Source organism: Columba livia, chromosome 23, assembly GCF_036013475.1.
Source record: "Columba livia isolate bColLiv1 breed racing homer chromosome 23, bColLiv1.pat.W.v2, whole genome shotgun sequence".
Lineage (NCBI taxonomy): Eukaryota > Metazoa > Chordata > Aves > Columbiformes > Columbidae > Columba > Columba livia.
The window spans coordinates 2,421,721-2,437,165 of NC_088624.1; the positions used below are offsets into that span (position 1 = coordinate 2,421,721).

The following is a 15,445-nucleotide window of genomic DNA, read 5'->3' on the forward strand; positions in this document are numbered from 1 at the left end:
GAGCCCAGCACAACTCCCCAAACCTTAGGAATAACTCCAGTCAGGCTTATTTGCTCCAAGTGCCTCTTTTCCTGTGTCGCTGGGCAGGGACCGTTCCTCTCATAACAACATCCCATATCCAAATTAAAAGTCCCCAGATTTCGCTTATGGGTTCCAGGTGTTCGCTAAGAATAACACTGGACGAGCGTCTCCCTCCACGGGGTATATGGCTAAAAATGTAGTAGCGCGTGTGCTCCCGGTGTGACAAATTTCATTCCATGGAGCATGGTCATTTTATTTTCTGCGTGTTTCAAGCAGACAATATAGGTGACAGAACATCTGCACTTCATTCAACCCCTGTGCGTCATCCAGCATTTTCTTGGTATTTAGCTATTGTTTTCTTTCTCGCTTTCTTCTTGCTTTCTTGAAAACAAAGCAACCCACGGGGTAGAGCACACACACTGCAACACCAACCCCAAAGAAATAAATAGGGCTGGTTTTGCTATGTCCTCTGTGTTCCGAGGAAAACCCAAAGCCTGGAGCTTTCCCATTTTCGGGACAGCACAGAAGGGAATTCTTGGGCTGGTATCACTTGTGCCTGGGGGAGGCGGGGGCTGCTGACACTGTCCACATCACAATTGTCCCTTGTTCCGCAGAGAACAGGCCTCTTCACAAATGCTGAACCATTTTACAGCAGGGCTTCGGAGTCCAAATCTCAAGTTTTTGCTGTCTTGCCTGTGCCAATCGGTCATTAACTCGGAGTTTTCCTCCATAAATCCTAAGCAAACAGCCCCAGGCCTGCACTGGGAGCTGCTTCTGGAGCAGAGAGCACCTGCATCCGGGGACTCACGGACACGCTTTGCTCCATCGCATCGCCCCCGGCTCCGGGGAGGCAGGACCAGGCGCTGCACAGCTGGCCGGGCTGGGGAAAAGCTGTTCTGCTGCAGGTCAGCGCAGCCGCACGCCCCGTTCCCCCGAAACACGTGCGATTAGATCATGCGCTGCCGGTCACGTACTCCAAAACCATGTGGGAATGAATGGTTCAACCCCCTCTCGGGGTGTTCCCCCTTCCAGAGGTCCATGTTCCCACACCCCCTCGTTCCTCCCTGCCCTTCTCACCCCCTTCCCCAGACCCCTAAACCACTCAACGCCCCTGGGAGCGGGGAGCGCCGTCTACCCCGCTGTCCCAGCCGCTTTGCACCCCCCTGTCCCCGCACCTTTTTGCGCCCTCTCTAAGTGGCAAGAGGTGATTTTGCACTTGCACCGAGCGATTCCAGCCCTGGATGGGGCCTCCATGGGATCTCTGCTCACAAACCCCAGGAGCCATCGGGAGGGGAAGAGCCGCGAGGCAGCAGCGAGACGGAGTCTGCACGTCCGCGAGGAACCCGGGGGCTAACAATAGCAGCAAGTGCCGCTGAGAAGCCTATAAATAAATCCATATTCCTCCTGGTTTTGCTTTCCCCTGGCGCTGACCTGCTTTCCAAGCAAAGCCGGGAAGCCAAACCTCCCCTGCTCCTACCTGCCTGCACGTGACAGCGCTCCCAGCCCTGCCACCAAAAAGCTGTGCAAACAGAGAAAAACCCTCAGCCGGTCCCCCCACGCCTGTCAGCGATAATTACAGCCGAGCTCTCCAAAGCTGCCATCAATCACCCCGATCCTGCCCTCTCCCTCGCCTAAAAATAGCACGTTCCAGCACAGCCCTTCACCTTGTGCCAAGCGCCCGCTCCCCGGCCGCGCACAGATGCTCCTTCTCCCTCCTCCTCCTCCTCCTCTCCTCGCAGCAGCTGAACACACAAGAGGAGTAAATACTCCCCGGACGCTTTAGCCTTGTCGGCAGCAGCGAATTTACAGCCTCGGTGCTGGCGGCAGAGCCGGCACCGCTTTGTAAGCAAGGTTTGCCTTGTTTGCCCACATACCGGGTATGGTTTGGACAAGCTCCCCAAACACGTAAGGGATGCGGTGGGCAGCATTTCAAGCTGGATATTGCGGGATAACCTCTGTAAATAAAGAAGGAGATGGCTTTCCTGCCCACAGCATCTGCGGCTGGGCACGCCAGGAGGGCGGCAGGCAGAATTAACCGGTGGCTGTCCTGCTCTGGAGAGCCTGGATGCCCTTGTCCCCTGGGACTGGGCTAAGATCCAGCAGACTTGGGCCACTGCAGCATCGTCGGGCTGTTTCTGGATGTGGGTCACTATCATTGCCACTCAAAATCGTTTAGGCATTGCGAAGGTGCCTATTGCAACACGAAAAAGGGGTAAACAGCCAGGCGCCCGCGGCAGGACTTACAAGACGGGTGCTGCAATGTGCAGGGGTATCCCCAATTGTGTTTGCACCACAAGGTAAATTTGGCTTTTGACCATAGTGCAATATATCCAGAGATTGCTTCGTAGAGTAATTCTGGATTTCTGCTAAGAAAAACCAGGATATGGCCCATAAAGTATTACAAATTCTCTCACCACATTGAAAGTATCCCTGTATAAATTATTTCTGCTTCGGATTCTACCCCCTGCTTTGGATAGAACTGTGTTCTGGATCCCTGATACTGCAAAAGCTCTATCCATCAGTGGTAAGGAAGATTGCTGCTGCTGCCGTCACTTGCCTTAGAACCCGAATCATCAAAAAACGCATGTCCTGCCTTTTAGGGCTATTTATTGTGATAAATCACAAACAGCTCCCAAGCCTCTGGCCATCTCATTTCTTTTGGTACAGCCACTGGATTCTGCCTTACACACTCACTGCTGCTTTTCCTTGAAATATGAGCATTCGTCACGTGAGTCAGCTGGTTAATTATGAACCTTGGTGTGCTGTTAACATGCCCTGTACCACTGCAGCAGTTTTGTTCAGTACATCTTAACCAGCAGAGTTAGATAAGTAACTATCACACCAGTCAGACACGCAGCATTCTTCTAAATAATTGTTTAATGGAGATAAACTGTTTTCCCAGGTAGACTTGAAGCAGGTGGAATCACCATGGTTGGTTAATCTAATAAAGTACTACCTAGTTTATATGAATTTGCATTCTTGCCTGCAGTTAATTCTTGACACAACGCAGATTGCTTAATCAGCGTCTTTTTGTCCTTCAAAACTTGGACTCTGGGATCTGAGGACAACGACCTCCAGTTTATGTTCTTGAGCTGCTGCATTTAAATCCACAGCCCTGACTATCTCCACACAGATCAGCTCGGTAGCTCTATTTGCACACAGGTTTCTAGAGGGCTGTTTAAAAACGCAGCTCTCTGTGTAACTCAACAGCATCAGGGCTCAACCAAGGAGCCATGGATGCTCTGCACACCCTTCCCCTTCTTGCCTCCGTCCCACACGACTCTCCGGACCGACAAACTGCAGGTCTTACCTTCTTTGGCCTCTCGTGGTGGGACACATGCTTCTCCTGAGCAGGGGACGTGGATCGACTCCTCCTTCCAGCGATGAAGGAGCCACCTCCAGAGTGACGCGAGGTCTTCTGAGGTAAGCGGGGACGGGGAGAGGATGTGCAGAACAGGAGAAAGAAAGAAAAAGAGAGAGGAAACAGCGTTAGAGAGCCCAGCTCTCACTGCTCCAGTGAGCAAAGCTATAGGAGATGGCTTGTCTACCACACGCAGCACCAAACTCTTTTTGTACCAGATGCCCAGTCTGGTTCCTAACGCGGTGGGCACAGTGGATAAGTGCCAGCGGGCTTACAAACACGTGGGTCTAACTCCCCACACTGTTCCTGGTGGCCTATGCACGCTGACACTTGTCAGAAGAGAAGCACAGCTGCTGGGAGACCGTTCTCTGAAGAACAGGCTAAAACAGAGCAGCAACATCGCTTCCACAAACCGGTAAACTCAACACAGAGCTCCACCTGGGTTTGGTCCCAAGGCCACCGGAGGTGTCCCCAGTGTGACTTTGAGGGGACGCTCGATGCATCAGTCACTGGATGTGACAGCACTGATAAGCAGGAAGGAAAGTGGGAAACGCCAGCAACAAAGGGGCCACTGAGACAGAAAGTACAGCAAGAGGATCCAGTTTCCTTTTCGCTGGAGGGGGAGAGCAGGTGTCTACTAATTATGCAGAACAGGGAAAATGTTCTTCTCTTTCCTCTCGGTACCGTAATTAATAGGGGAAAGTCCTTTGCCTCAAATGTCCCTCAAGTTGACTCATGTCTCCTGTGTCCCCTGGCAGGAGCTCTGGCAGTTCTGGGTCACCCCCCCAAGCTCCTCCTGAGCCCCTGGAGCATCCAATATCATGGCTGCTCTGCTTTCCTGGGGCTGAATCGTCCAGCCACCCAGAGCCAAAACAGATGGAAGAACTCAACCTCCAGTTCCGACAATAGGTTTAAAGATGCTGGAGAAATGCGGAATGAAAATTCATCTTTATTCTGAAGTGACTCTGAATGGCTGGATAGGGAAGCAGGTTGCAAACCATGTTCGTGGCGATTCTTACTGCTCTGAGCACAGATGCAATCTGGGATGAAGACGATGCCTTTCCATTGCAGGGATGAAGACACTCACCATTTTATTGAAGTGGTACTTGCAGTAGCCACAATATTTGACATTGTCGACTTCTAGGACTTCCTCTTCACACAAGAGACCGGCCATCTGGGCACTGAAACACAGGCAATTAGGAGGAGGATAAAGCAAATCATACAGCCAGACCACATTTCCCATCCAAGGGCAAAGAACAGCTTAGGATACCCAGGCAGGGTCTTGAAGTTTCCTGTTCTGCTTGGCAAACGGTTTGCAAAGGGCGGGGGAGAAAGCTCAGACTCTTCTAAACCCACATTAAGGTCTTCAAAATGGTCATTACTTTTCTACCAGATTGTCTTGCAATTTTTGTTCATTCTTAGGGGAAACCAGTAAGCATTGCAGAGAAAGATATATCACGAGCAAGGAATCAGCGTGAAGCTGGGAATCTCCCCGTCCTGCTGATAGGCAACGCTGTTTTCAGGCTGTGAGGGTACTGAGCATATCGGCCCTTCAAATCACATCATCTAGATGCTGCTCTTGCATGTGCTCTGCTGCAGAAGGAGCATTCCTGGGCTGTGACTCAGCTCGTCTCCTCTTGGATTCCAGCAGCCGAGGGAAATCCCCAGCCCTGCTCTCAGCCGGTGAAACCTCAGCCTTCCTGGGACAGTTCCCCTCACCAAACTGCCTAAGGATGCGACACCCCTTGCAGAAAACCAAACCAGGGTGCTGAGCCCGACCCCCCCAGCTCAACGGCCTCAAAGCCACAGCAGCAAAACTGAAATCTGGGGCGATTCCTGGGGTGACGCCGGGGGACTCACCAGGTGACGTGGAAAGCCTGTCGGCAGCCGTGCCGGTTACAGGCCATGCAGGCTCCCGAGGCTGCTTTGCTCTCCCGGCCCTGCTCTTCACAGATGTAGCAGGTCTGCAAAAAGAAAAAGAGAGAAAAATAAAAGCGCTTACTCGAATAAGCAGAAAATACGTCTGCTTCACTCCCACTGATCAGCAGGAAGCAAAACCTCCCAGAACTCGGAACTCCGTGGCCAGTCACCTCCCTCCTGTGACAAGAGCTCTGGGCTATTGTTCAGTGGCATGCACAAAACTCATGCATCTTTTCTCCCAAAATAACAACTGTGTCAGATCAAAATGTGGAGTCACCGGCACGCAGCTCCAAGGCAGAGCTTGCTCAGGTTGCAGAGGGTTGGGGAAGAGAGAACGGAGGACCAAAAAGTTGTCTGCAAGAATAGGTATCTACTTTCTTAGTTATATGTAAAGGAATCTGAGTGCCTGGAAGTTAAAATAAATGGGATGTGGGAGGATGAGATGACCCAATGAGTCAAGGCGGCGCAAACAGACTTGGGCAGCAGGAGAAAGAGGTGGCCTTACCTTGTTGAAGCGGTCGTGGGGTACGTACTGCAGGACGATGGGCTCCATGGTGAGCACGTTGGCAAACTGCACCTCTGGGATGTACAACGCGCAGACGACGTGTGCCCAGCCTGGGGAAGGGGACGAGACAGAGCGGAGATTCACATGGGGAAAGCCACAAGAGTCTCAAACCCAGACAGGGCTGCGGGGAGCACGGGAGTGCAGGGAGCGACCCAGCTTAGGTCAGATGTTAGACTGGAAATCCTGCTTGTTGCAACTCGGTTAGCAAACAAATCCTTTGTGGGTGACAGACAGACAGGTGCCAGCTCCAGATTAAATAAGAAAGTGGAGATTTTTTGTGGGAAAAGAAATGTACAACGCTCGTCATCCTCAAAAGCACCATCTCAGGACTTGCGACCCAGAGTTGAGGACTTAACCAAACCCAGGAAAAGCATCCAAGCTGTAAATGATGCCGAGGGGACGGGTCTGACGGGCAGTCCCATGGCACTGGAAACAAAGCTCCCTTTATTGCCTGTTCTCAACACCTGAAGGCGGCTCTTTTTCAGCAAGCCAAGTTAGATTAAAATCTAACTCCCAAGACACTTCTCAAATCAGGTGTGTAAGCTGAAATTCCAACTGGTCAGGACAGAACTGAGGAAGTTTGAAGGTCAGGAGCCTTTGGGGGCTGATCCACACCGGGACAACTAATGCACTGGAAGGATTTAGCTGGAATTAGGATGGATTCACCTGAACAGGCAGAAGCAGACTCTGGGATTACAGAATCATACAGCACCGTAAGCACTGGAGCTCTACAATTCTGTACAGTGGTAGCACCTCTTGTGCCTGTGCACAAACACCTGACCCAACCACGTAACACATTTGGAAGAAGATGCTCTATTATCATAACCCAATCCCCACCGCGACCCTTGGCGCTGCGCACAGGGACTCACCTCCGTTGTCCGTCCGTTTCAGGGCTCCATCTTTGTGGGGACACAGTTCGCATCTCTTAAAATTAAACAGAAACAACAAGTTGAAGCTCAGTCGCAGGCCCGCAGGGCCGCAAAAGAGGTGATTCATTTACAACATGGTTAAGAAAGATGGGGCTGCTTTCAAAGAGAGGAAGTGGAAGAAGGGCTGAAAGCGGTTTGGGTAGAAAAAGAGACTCTGACACAGCTCGATATCTGGCGGGGATGTATTTAAAGCCTCAGCCCAAGAGCCACAGGGCTACAAGTGAACCCTGACTTTCACGGGGCTTTTTAAAATAAGCTTTTAGACTTTGCGGTTGGGGAGTAAAACTGAAAACCATGACTCAGAGAGCAGAAGGCAAATAAAGTGAAGCCATTATCTATCTTTGCCCCTTTCCTTCCTTCCTTCTCTCTTACTCTTGTGATATTTTTTCCAGTCTCATGAGAGGCGGGTGAAGCTGTTGTGATGTTTTGGCTGGTGGGACGTGGGGGCCATTGGGGCTGTGCCCCCCACGTCCCACCAGCAAAAAGCGGCACCATCATTGTTGGCAGCCCATCTTGCTTTCCCTGTGACTTAGTTTGAAATACGGATGGATGGACGGACAGATGGACAGACAGACGGATGGATGGATGGATGCAGGAGTTTCTCACTGCCAGAGGGCTGGAGAGCTGCTCTCACAATTACTATGGAAAGCCTGGCAGAGCCAAGACAGAATAAGAACTGGGTTAACCGAGACACTGTAATAAGAAATTTGCACTTGAAAAGGCCCCTCCGCTCTCCCCTCCACCCCTCAGATCAAAGCGGCTCTCCCACCATGCGATTAGCAAAGCTCTGATTGTAACAAGAGGGGTTAACAGCTCCATCGGCCCCACACAAGACTTTTAATAGCCCTGCCTCTAAATGACAGCTAAAGCCTTCACATGATCCCTCACATGAGTGCCCTCTGGCCATTGCAGCTCACCGGGCTTCCCAGACAATTTGATTACAAAGTGGATGGGCTTTGGGTTGCTTACTGCAAGCACAGCAGCATCCTCAGCATCCTTGAGGGACCCGAGCATCTGAGAGGGGTTATGAGCAGGGATTAGCGGTACCTCTTCCTTTTATTCAACCCGCATAGACCAACGGGGTTTTTATTTCAACTCTGGGAAATAGAGCTTGGTTGCTTTAAAGCAAAGATGCGATGGGTAAGGTTAGAGCTCCTGACCCCCTGGGGCTTCTAACTCTGGGATCTTCCACCAAGTGACTCCAGCTGAAGTTGGGGCTCCTGCGCCCTTTCCAAAGCTGAAGTGGGAACTGAGACACAGAAATCAGGAGACATATGTTTTAAAGCACTCCCTAAGGAGTGTAATATTCCCCATGCCTCCATATCTCATTCTCAAAGCAAAAGTGTAAATATTTAGCCAATAAATATGTTTGTTATGGACAAAGCCTGTAAACCTCTTTAAGATATTTCTGTGAAGGCAGATGTGGGAAGAAAAACATGCTTGTTTTTCAAAGGAGTTTGCCACACAGTCATTGTGAAAGAAACACGAATATCAGCTCGCCCTGCTGCTGCTGTCAGTGTGTTTAGCGCTCAAATAGCAGCATTGCTCCCTCAACATCTTCAAGGCAGTGGCTGTGGGTTGAAAATGCCCCTTTTACAGCTGGAGAGGATGCAGGGAAGGAGTTGGACCCTCCAGCCTCGCTGGACCACGGGGCACAATTCAAAGAGTTTCAGCAGCAGAGCCAAGTGCAGATGCCCTCAGACCTGCCTCATTTCCCTTACTCTGATTGCGCTGCTCTCTACATCAAAGAACGAGATTCTTTGTAAGCATTTACCCATCTGCGTGTCTGTTGCTACGGACGGCTGGTGTTGAACTGAAAAGGTGAGGGATTTAGATAGAAAATCATCCCCAGCTCTGCTTGGGAAGGAAGATTATCGCTGTTCAGTTATTCTAGGAGCAGGGCTGAAAGGCACGGGGCTGAGCGGCATGACTGAGCCCACCACGCATTGTCTAACAGATTTCACTGAGGGCGACTTCAATAAAGAGCCACCTGCGAGGTCATTGTTTTTTTGATACCTCGGGGGCAGCTTGAAGCACATAACGTGCAAACGGAAAGTTACGGTCCTTGCAAGGAGCACAGGTGAGAAGGACTTGGGTGGACGTGTGTTTCTAGAGCTTACACTGATTGCAGCTAATGCAGAAGAGGCTCCTCTGCCTGCACGGCTGGAGGAGTGGGGGAAGGAGGCCAATGAAACCCAAATTCCTTTCTTTGCTATGAAACTACCCGCAGGATGTAAAACCGCTCAAAGACCACATTTGATCTTCTTTACTGCAGCGCACATAAAAGCAGCATCTTACAATGGGCAAAGAGGCTCAGGTCTGGAAGTCTGGTCTTGTTTACACGCCGGCTTCCAAGGAGGAACGAGTTAACGCACTGGGGAGAGCGTGGTACAGATACCTCAGCCCCACTCTTGGCCAAGCTCTTCGCCCATCTGCGGAGCAGATTAAACGCATGTCCTGCAGTGAGCGGGGATGGGACGGGACACGCTGCGCAGGTCCCCAGCTCACCGCAGCACCTTCCCGGCTGGGTGCTCCTGAAAACATTCAGCTACACCCATCCCGAATGCAGAGCAGGCACTAATAAATGCTGCTCGTGCTGACCGAGGCCTTTTGTACTCAAGGAAAGCCAAAGCTTCATTTAAATCCACCTTTAAGGAAGCAAATGGGAGCAGCTATGATGGATTTACTGTATGGCAAAAGCACCATCCGCGGCACAAGTAACATGTAAAGATCGGCAGCTGGTGGGTGCAGCCGTATCCGATACCGGCTCTGCAGAGGAGCTGGTGGGCTATAAACCCACAACTCATTTCACTGCGCAAATACCTTTGCCACACAGATGGAGAGAAGGGGCAGCCCTGGCCCGATTGTTTCCACCTTCCTGCCTCACCGGGAAATGCCAGAATTAATTAAGAACATTCGTAAAGTGTTCCACACTGCTAAGCTGCTACTTCGGCAGAAACTAAAGCCCTGATCCAGCTTCCTGTCATTTCCTCGGCCGTTTTACAAGCTCAGAAGACTTCATGCAGGAGGCTGTTGCTGTGAGATGCGAATGCCAATCCCCCTGTCAGTCGGATGATAACTTTGACATTATAGCAGCATCTCAGGTGATGCCAACATCCCTCCGCTCCAAAAATTCCCTAGGACTTGTATAGAGAAAGCAACAGGGAAACCACCTTTTACCACACCCTTAGTTTTTAGAAGATTGATGCCTCCAGACTCAAAAAAATTGATATTGCTAACTTGCTTAAAAGCACCTCTGGCAGCATTTTTGTTGAAGCGGCTAATAGCGTCGTATAAAACCCTTTGATACGATTATTCCTCTGCTCTAAACAAGCTATAGTGGCTTCCAGGCTCCAGCACTGTGGCCAGGGGACCGCGAAGGGCATCGACCGGCCCCATTCGGTGCAAGCACAAGCGTGTCCATACTCACCACCCGGGCGGCTCTTTCTTGAGATTCACATTTCCGACAGAACCAGGGCCCGGTAGGAACCTGCACAATTCCATAGCAAGCTGGAAGAAAAGCAAAGACAGTTCATTTCCCCATCTTTACATCAGCTGTTGAATTTCTCCGGTGTATATAAAAGTTTATCAGAGCTGTTATTGGTCACGGATGGGTAGCTAAGACAAAAACTACACCTGTAATGCACTTTATTTCCCCTTCTAGTTTCCATATCCAGCAGACAGTCTTAATCTGGCCTAAGTGGGAATGGAGTACTTCATACACCGTGCCTAGCAAACACAATGGAGCAATTTCTTACCCCTTAACTTCGAGTGTCACCAGTGCTTTATATATGAAATGGGTGGCTACGAAGCACCTTAAGCATAAATAGGCCCAAGCTAAAATCTCAGCATCGTGAAGGAAATCGTATCTGTGAGAATTCAGACAGACAGCAGGTGAAACTTCGATGTCCATCAGCCACATCCAGCCTTTCTCACATCCAGGATCGCAGAACCGGGGATTTTCAGGCTGCTCCCAGGGCTCTATGTTAACACAAGTATCCAGCTGACAAGCTGATAAAACTACTGGTTTTATCCAGCTCTATCATGCATCCCTCTTGCTTTCTGCATCGCTGCGGATGCTCCCAGGGTCTCCCTCTGCAACCTGCAGCTTCCACTTCTTTACAATCAGCTCTTTCCTCTCGTGGGGAACTGTTGCTTGAAAACTGTTCACCTTCAGCAACCTTCTCCCTCTAAACACCGCAGGTTGGGCTTTGTGAGTCCCCAAGGAAGCGTTTGTTGAAGCGGCTAATAGCGTCGTATAAAACCCTTTGATACGATTATTCCTCTGCTCTAAACAAGCTATAGTGGCTTCCAGGCTCCAGCACTGTGGCCAGGGGACCGCGAAGGGCATCGACCGGCCCCATTCGGTGCAAGCACAAGCGTGTCCATACTCACCACCCGGGCGGCTCTTTCTTGAGATTCCCAAGGAAGCGTTTGTGACCCTGAAAGGGCTTTTAACCACCATGTAGGTGGGTTTAAAACAAGAGGCTGGTAACGATAGAGGTAAGAATGAAGCTACAAACCTCAGAGAAGGGTATAGGAGCCTCCTAGAGAAGAACAAATTACATATTCCTTATTCCACCTTCAAATGCGAACTGGCGGTTGGAATAGAATCCCAGTCACTCGAGACATTTGAAACTAGGTTGGGCAAAGCATCTGAAAATATCCTGCTGGATGTTCCCCGGGGGACGGACCAGCCACCACCCACCAGACGTTCTCCCCGTCTCACTAATGTCTGTTATTTGGCATCGGCCAGGAAAAGGAACGCAATTGTGGAGTTAAAGCCAGCGAGCTGACTGCAAGATGAGCCAAGGCGTCCACATAAGCAAATAGAAACGACATGAAAGCCGGGACGGAGGAGCCGGCTTGGGTCCATCTTTAGCCGCGGGCTCCGTGCCAAGGCGAGCGCTCAGCTGGAGCCAGCGCGAGCTCCTGCGCCCGCTGCTCCAACCAGGAAGAAAACAAGGAAGAAAACAAGGAAAAACGCAGAGCATAAGTAAGGCAGAGTGGAAAATACAATTTGTGTTCTTAACTATCTTATTAGAGCCTTCATTTCCAATCAGATGTTTCTGTTAGCATTTTGGTCGCAGAAACAGTGCTGATATTTGTAAGAATTGGTCCTAATGTGTAGCGATAACATAAGCTTAAAGAAAATTACAGGAATCTTAACTTCACTGTACAATCATTTCAAAAGGTAACTTTGGTTTTGCAGATGTTCAAGCAGTACATAAGAGATACCAAACCCACTGCACAGAATGAGACAAGATGACCCAGATGCTCCCTTACAGTGGTTTGTTTCTATTTAAGAAATAAAAGCCTCCCGAAACACCGCGCTACTGCCTGGTTTACGAGTAGGCTTTAAAAAGAGATGGTTGAAGAACATCCACTACACAATGCTACGCTCCTTATGAGTTATTATATCCTGAAGGACTCTTACAAGACCTAAATAGACAGTTGTGTTGCCAAATGCTCCAGCGGTGCCCTCTCGGAGATTTTCCCAACGTGATGCAGCTCTACCAAACAACACTCGGTGCCACCTCCCCAGCAAATACATCCAGCCCCCGGACCTGTGCGGGCCTACAAACAGCCACCCTAAGAGAATCAAAGCATTCCATGTTTGAAACCACTCCTGGCAGCAAACAAGTGTTTGTATTAATCTTCGGAGCGGGCTTGAGGATGCTGATGGCCTTTGGCCCCCTCCAAAACAAGACAGCGATGAAAAAATCTATGTGATTTGATAAATAACGGGAAGAATGGAAGGCTTACACCAGCTAAATGAAAACAGGAGTGTCTGTCCAAAGAGACCCTTCCATGCTGCCGGGTCACTTGGAGCCACCCCGGAGAGGCTGGTCGATGACAGGAGACACCCAAACATCCCCTCGAATGATGAGAAATCCCCGGCCAGCTTGGCTTCCTCATTCAAATTCCCCTTTAGTCACCTGGCTGTAAGTGACTTGTTAGCCAAGGTGTGGGCATGGATACACCAAACGTGAGCAAAGCAGAAGCAAAGCCCAACCTACAGACCCAGAGACCTGCGGCTGCCGGGCGGGCAGCGCGGGACACGTTCGCAGCCGGAGACGGGAGCGTGAACCGAGACACCGGGAGAGAGATTGGCTGGGAACATGTGCTGGTGGATGGAGAGGATAATAATAGATGGAAAAACAGACATGCCAGATGAGCCCAGAAACCTTCGAGTGATTCAAAACAAACCGACCGGGATAATCACCCTGCCTTTCTGCTGCATTTGAACGAAAGCAAATTTGGGGTTTTTCTTTAATTTTTTGGTTGTTGTTGTTGGGAGACCTGAGGACAAACTTTCCAGCCGTGTGTTAGGGGCGTGCTCCAAGTCATTTAAAATGCAAATAGCCCCTATCTCTAGGAGGGGAACGGCTGCCTCCCTCCCTCCCTGCCCTTGCAGGGGGCAGCCCGGGCCGGGGGGGGGGTTACCCGGGGCCATGTGAGGCCGCGGGCCCAGCCCGGGGTACCGGGGCCCCGGGGACGCCTGCGGTGCTGCCCCCCCCATCCCGACCCGTGGCACCGGGGGTGGGTGGCCTGGGTGCCCCCCCCCACCCCGCGGTAACGAGCACCCCCCGGGAGGTGCGTGTCCCCCCCGGGTGGCAGCTGCTGGCCAACTCCTCTCCCCCCGTGGCCCCCGCCACACCGCGCTCCCCACCCCCCCGGGCTCCTCCGGCGAGCCAGGCCAGCGGCGACACCGTTATTTTGAACAATAGGGAGAAAACAAAGCCCTCCCCGCGCTCCCCCCGCCGCCTCCCCCGCACCCCCCTGGCCTCCCCGGGGCGGCCGGCGGGGGGGAAGCGGCGGCGGGTCCCCGGTGGCGGCGGCGGGGCCGGGCCGGTCGCTTACCTTGGTGCACCGCCACATTGCAGCCGTGCCCGTCGCAGTACACCAGCGGGTTCTCCGCCCAGCCCCGCTCATCAGAACAGACACAGCAGCCTCCCACCATCTCCTTCATACTTCCATGAGGGTTTCCTTCCCCCCCCCCGCCTCTCTACGCACACACTCCTCCCTCCTCCTCCTCCTCCTCCTCTCCCCCCTCCCCGCTCGCCGCCGCCTTTCACTCGGCCGCCCCGAGGGGCGCGGGGGTGCCCGACCCCCCGGGAGGGCGGCGCGGAACCGGGCGGTGCTCGGGTGGGGACACGGGGGGACACACACACAGGGGCGGTGCCCCCCCCCTTAACCCTCCCCATACAATCATGGCTGCGCCGCCTGTAAAATTTGAGGTTCAGGGATTGCGGGCTGGCTGGGTCGGGTGCATTTCTCTGCGTGCCTCTGTGCGTGGGAGATTCATCTTTTTTTTCATTTGTTTTTAATTCCGGCCGCTTTATTTTATTTGTCTTCTTCTTCCTATTTTTCCTTCTCCCCACCCCCGCCCTCACCCGAGCAAAACCGAGCAAGAATCCGAGTGTGCACCCGCGTGTGCAAAGCGCTGGATGAGCGCCCGAGCCACTCAACATGGATCGCTCCGGAGCGATGAGTTGGGACCGTTCCGCAAATCCCATTATCTCCGCAATTCCTCGCTGACAGATCGGGGCTCCGCCAGCGCCACCGCCTGTCCTGCTCTCCCAGGCTCCTTCTCGAGGAGTTTTTTTAACCCGTTGGCACCTGTTTTGTTATCTTTGCAGGGAAGGAGGAAAAAAAGCCCCCTTTGGAGGTTTATGGCTAGTAGGGTGAACGGTAGAAATCAGCTGGAAAGCAGTAAAAATAAATAACCCTAGGTTCTAATCAGTAATTCTGTATGGGATTGCACCTGCAAGTCCCAGAAGTCCCCACAGTATCATAAGCCCCCTGGTACGCCATGAGAAACGGCCCTTGCCTTGGATCCATCATCCAGACGAGGAGAAATGAGGAAAACCCAAGCACGGAGCACATCAGTAATTAAATCTTAGAAAAGAGGCCTAGGAGGAACCCAAAGAATTCATGTAACGTGTTCCTACGGCTCCAGCTCCACCTGAAATCCTCTGCCTGAGGCCACAGAGAAGCTCAGAGGGAGCAGAGCCCATGTCTCATGGTCTCCATGTAGGTCCTTGCTCAGCCACCCCACTGTCCTCAGGATTAAAAGGAAGGGCCTGATGCCAGACCTGGCAAAGAAACAGTAGAAAATGTAGCAGTGAACATTATTTTGCCTGCATTGATACAGAAAACTAGGTCCTCTTCAGTTGTTATACTATTACAGCAGGGCTGATGGAGCATCGGTATCCAGAAATGGCAATTAAAAGGTGCATGTGAAGGTGCCTGACTTGCATTACAGCTTTTCAGTTCTGTTCCTGTAAATCCTCGGTGTTTAAAAAAGAAGTGTTGTAAACTAGATCAAAAGGAGAGAGCATTACATCTTGCTTGGCAGACCTATGGGGTTCATGGAATCACTGCACTACCTGAAGTCTTTTGTCCCTATTCTTTGTGGGTCATGAGCGTTAAACAGAAATGGCCATGGCAGTGAAAGGAACATCAATGAAAACAAATCAAAAGCTGTTCTCTCTGCCTCCAGGAGCAGGCACTTAAAATTATTCTCAGATGCCGGCGTGTACACGAGTAGCCAAGAGGCTGCATCTCTACTCGAAAGTCGCTCTTCAAAACCATCAGCGTTGCTGCAGAAAGGTGCCGTCCCTGCAACACAAGCTCGGCGGGTCT

At 51.5% G+C, this 15,445-nt stretch overlaps 1 protein-coding gene across 2 annotated transcripts in view; it reads right to left on the bottom strand.

Annotated features, from left to right (window-relative positions):
* MLLT6 (MLLT6, PHD finger containing) overlaps positions 1-13,818 on the bottom strand; it is a 40,710-nt gene extending 26,892 nt beyond the window's left edge. The window contains exons 1-7 of one of the 2 annotated variants that reach the window (XM_065039638.1): positions 13,661-13,818; positions 10,227-10,306; positions 6,737-6,791; positions 5,808-5,917; positions 5,243-5,346; positions 4,470-4,563; positions 3,332-3,436 (exon numbers count right to left, since the gene is read on the bottom strand). In XM_065039638.1, the coding sequence (XP_064895710.1) occupies positions 3,332-3,436; positions 4,470-4,563; positions 5,243-5,346; positions 5,808-5,917; positions 6,737-6,791; positions 10,227-10,306; positions 13,661-13,769 (657 nt within the window). In that variant the 5' untranslated portion in view covers positions 13,770-13,818. Of the gene's footprint in view, positions 1-3,331; positions 3,440-4,469; positions 4,564-5,242; positions 5,347-5,807; positions 5,918-6,736; positions 6,792-10,226; positions 10,307-13,660 lie in introns of both variants that reach the window. The other variant, XM_065039637.1, reaches the window with a different exon arrangement.
* Between the last annotated feature and the right edge of the window lie 1,627 nt (positions 13,819-15,445).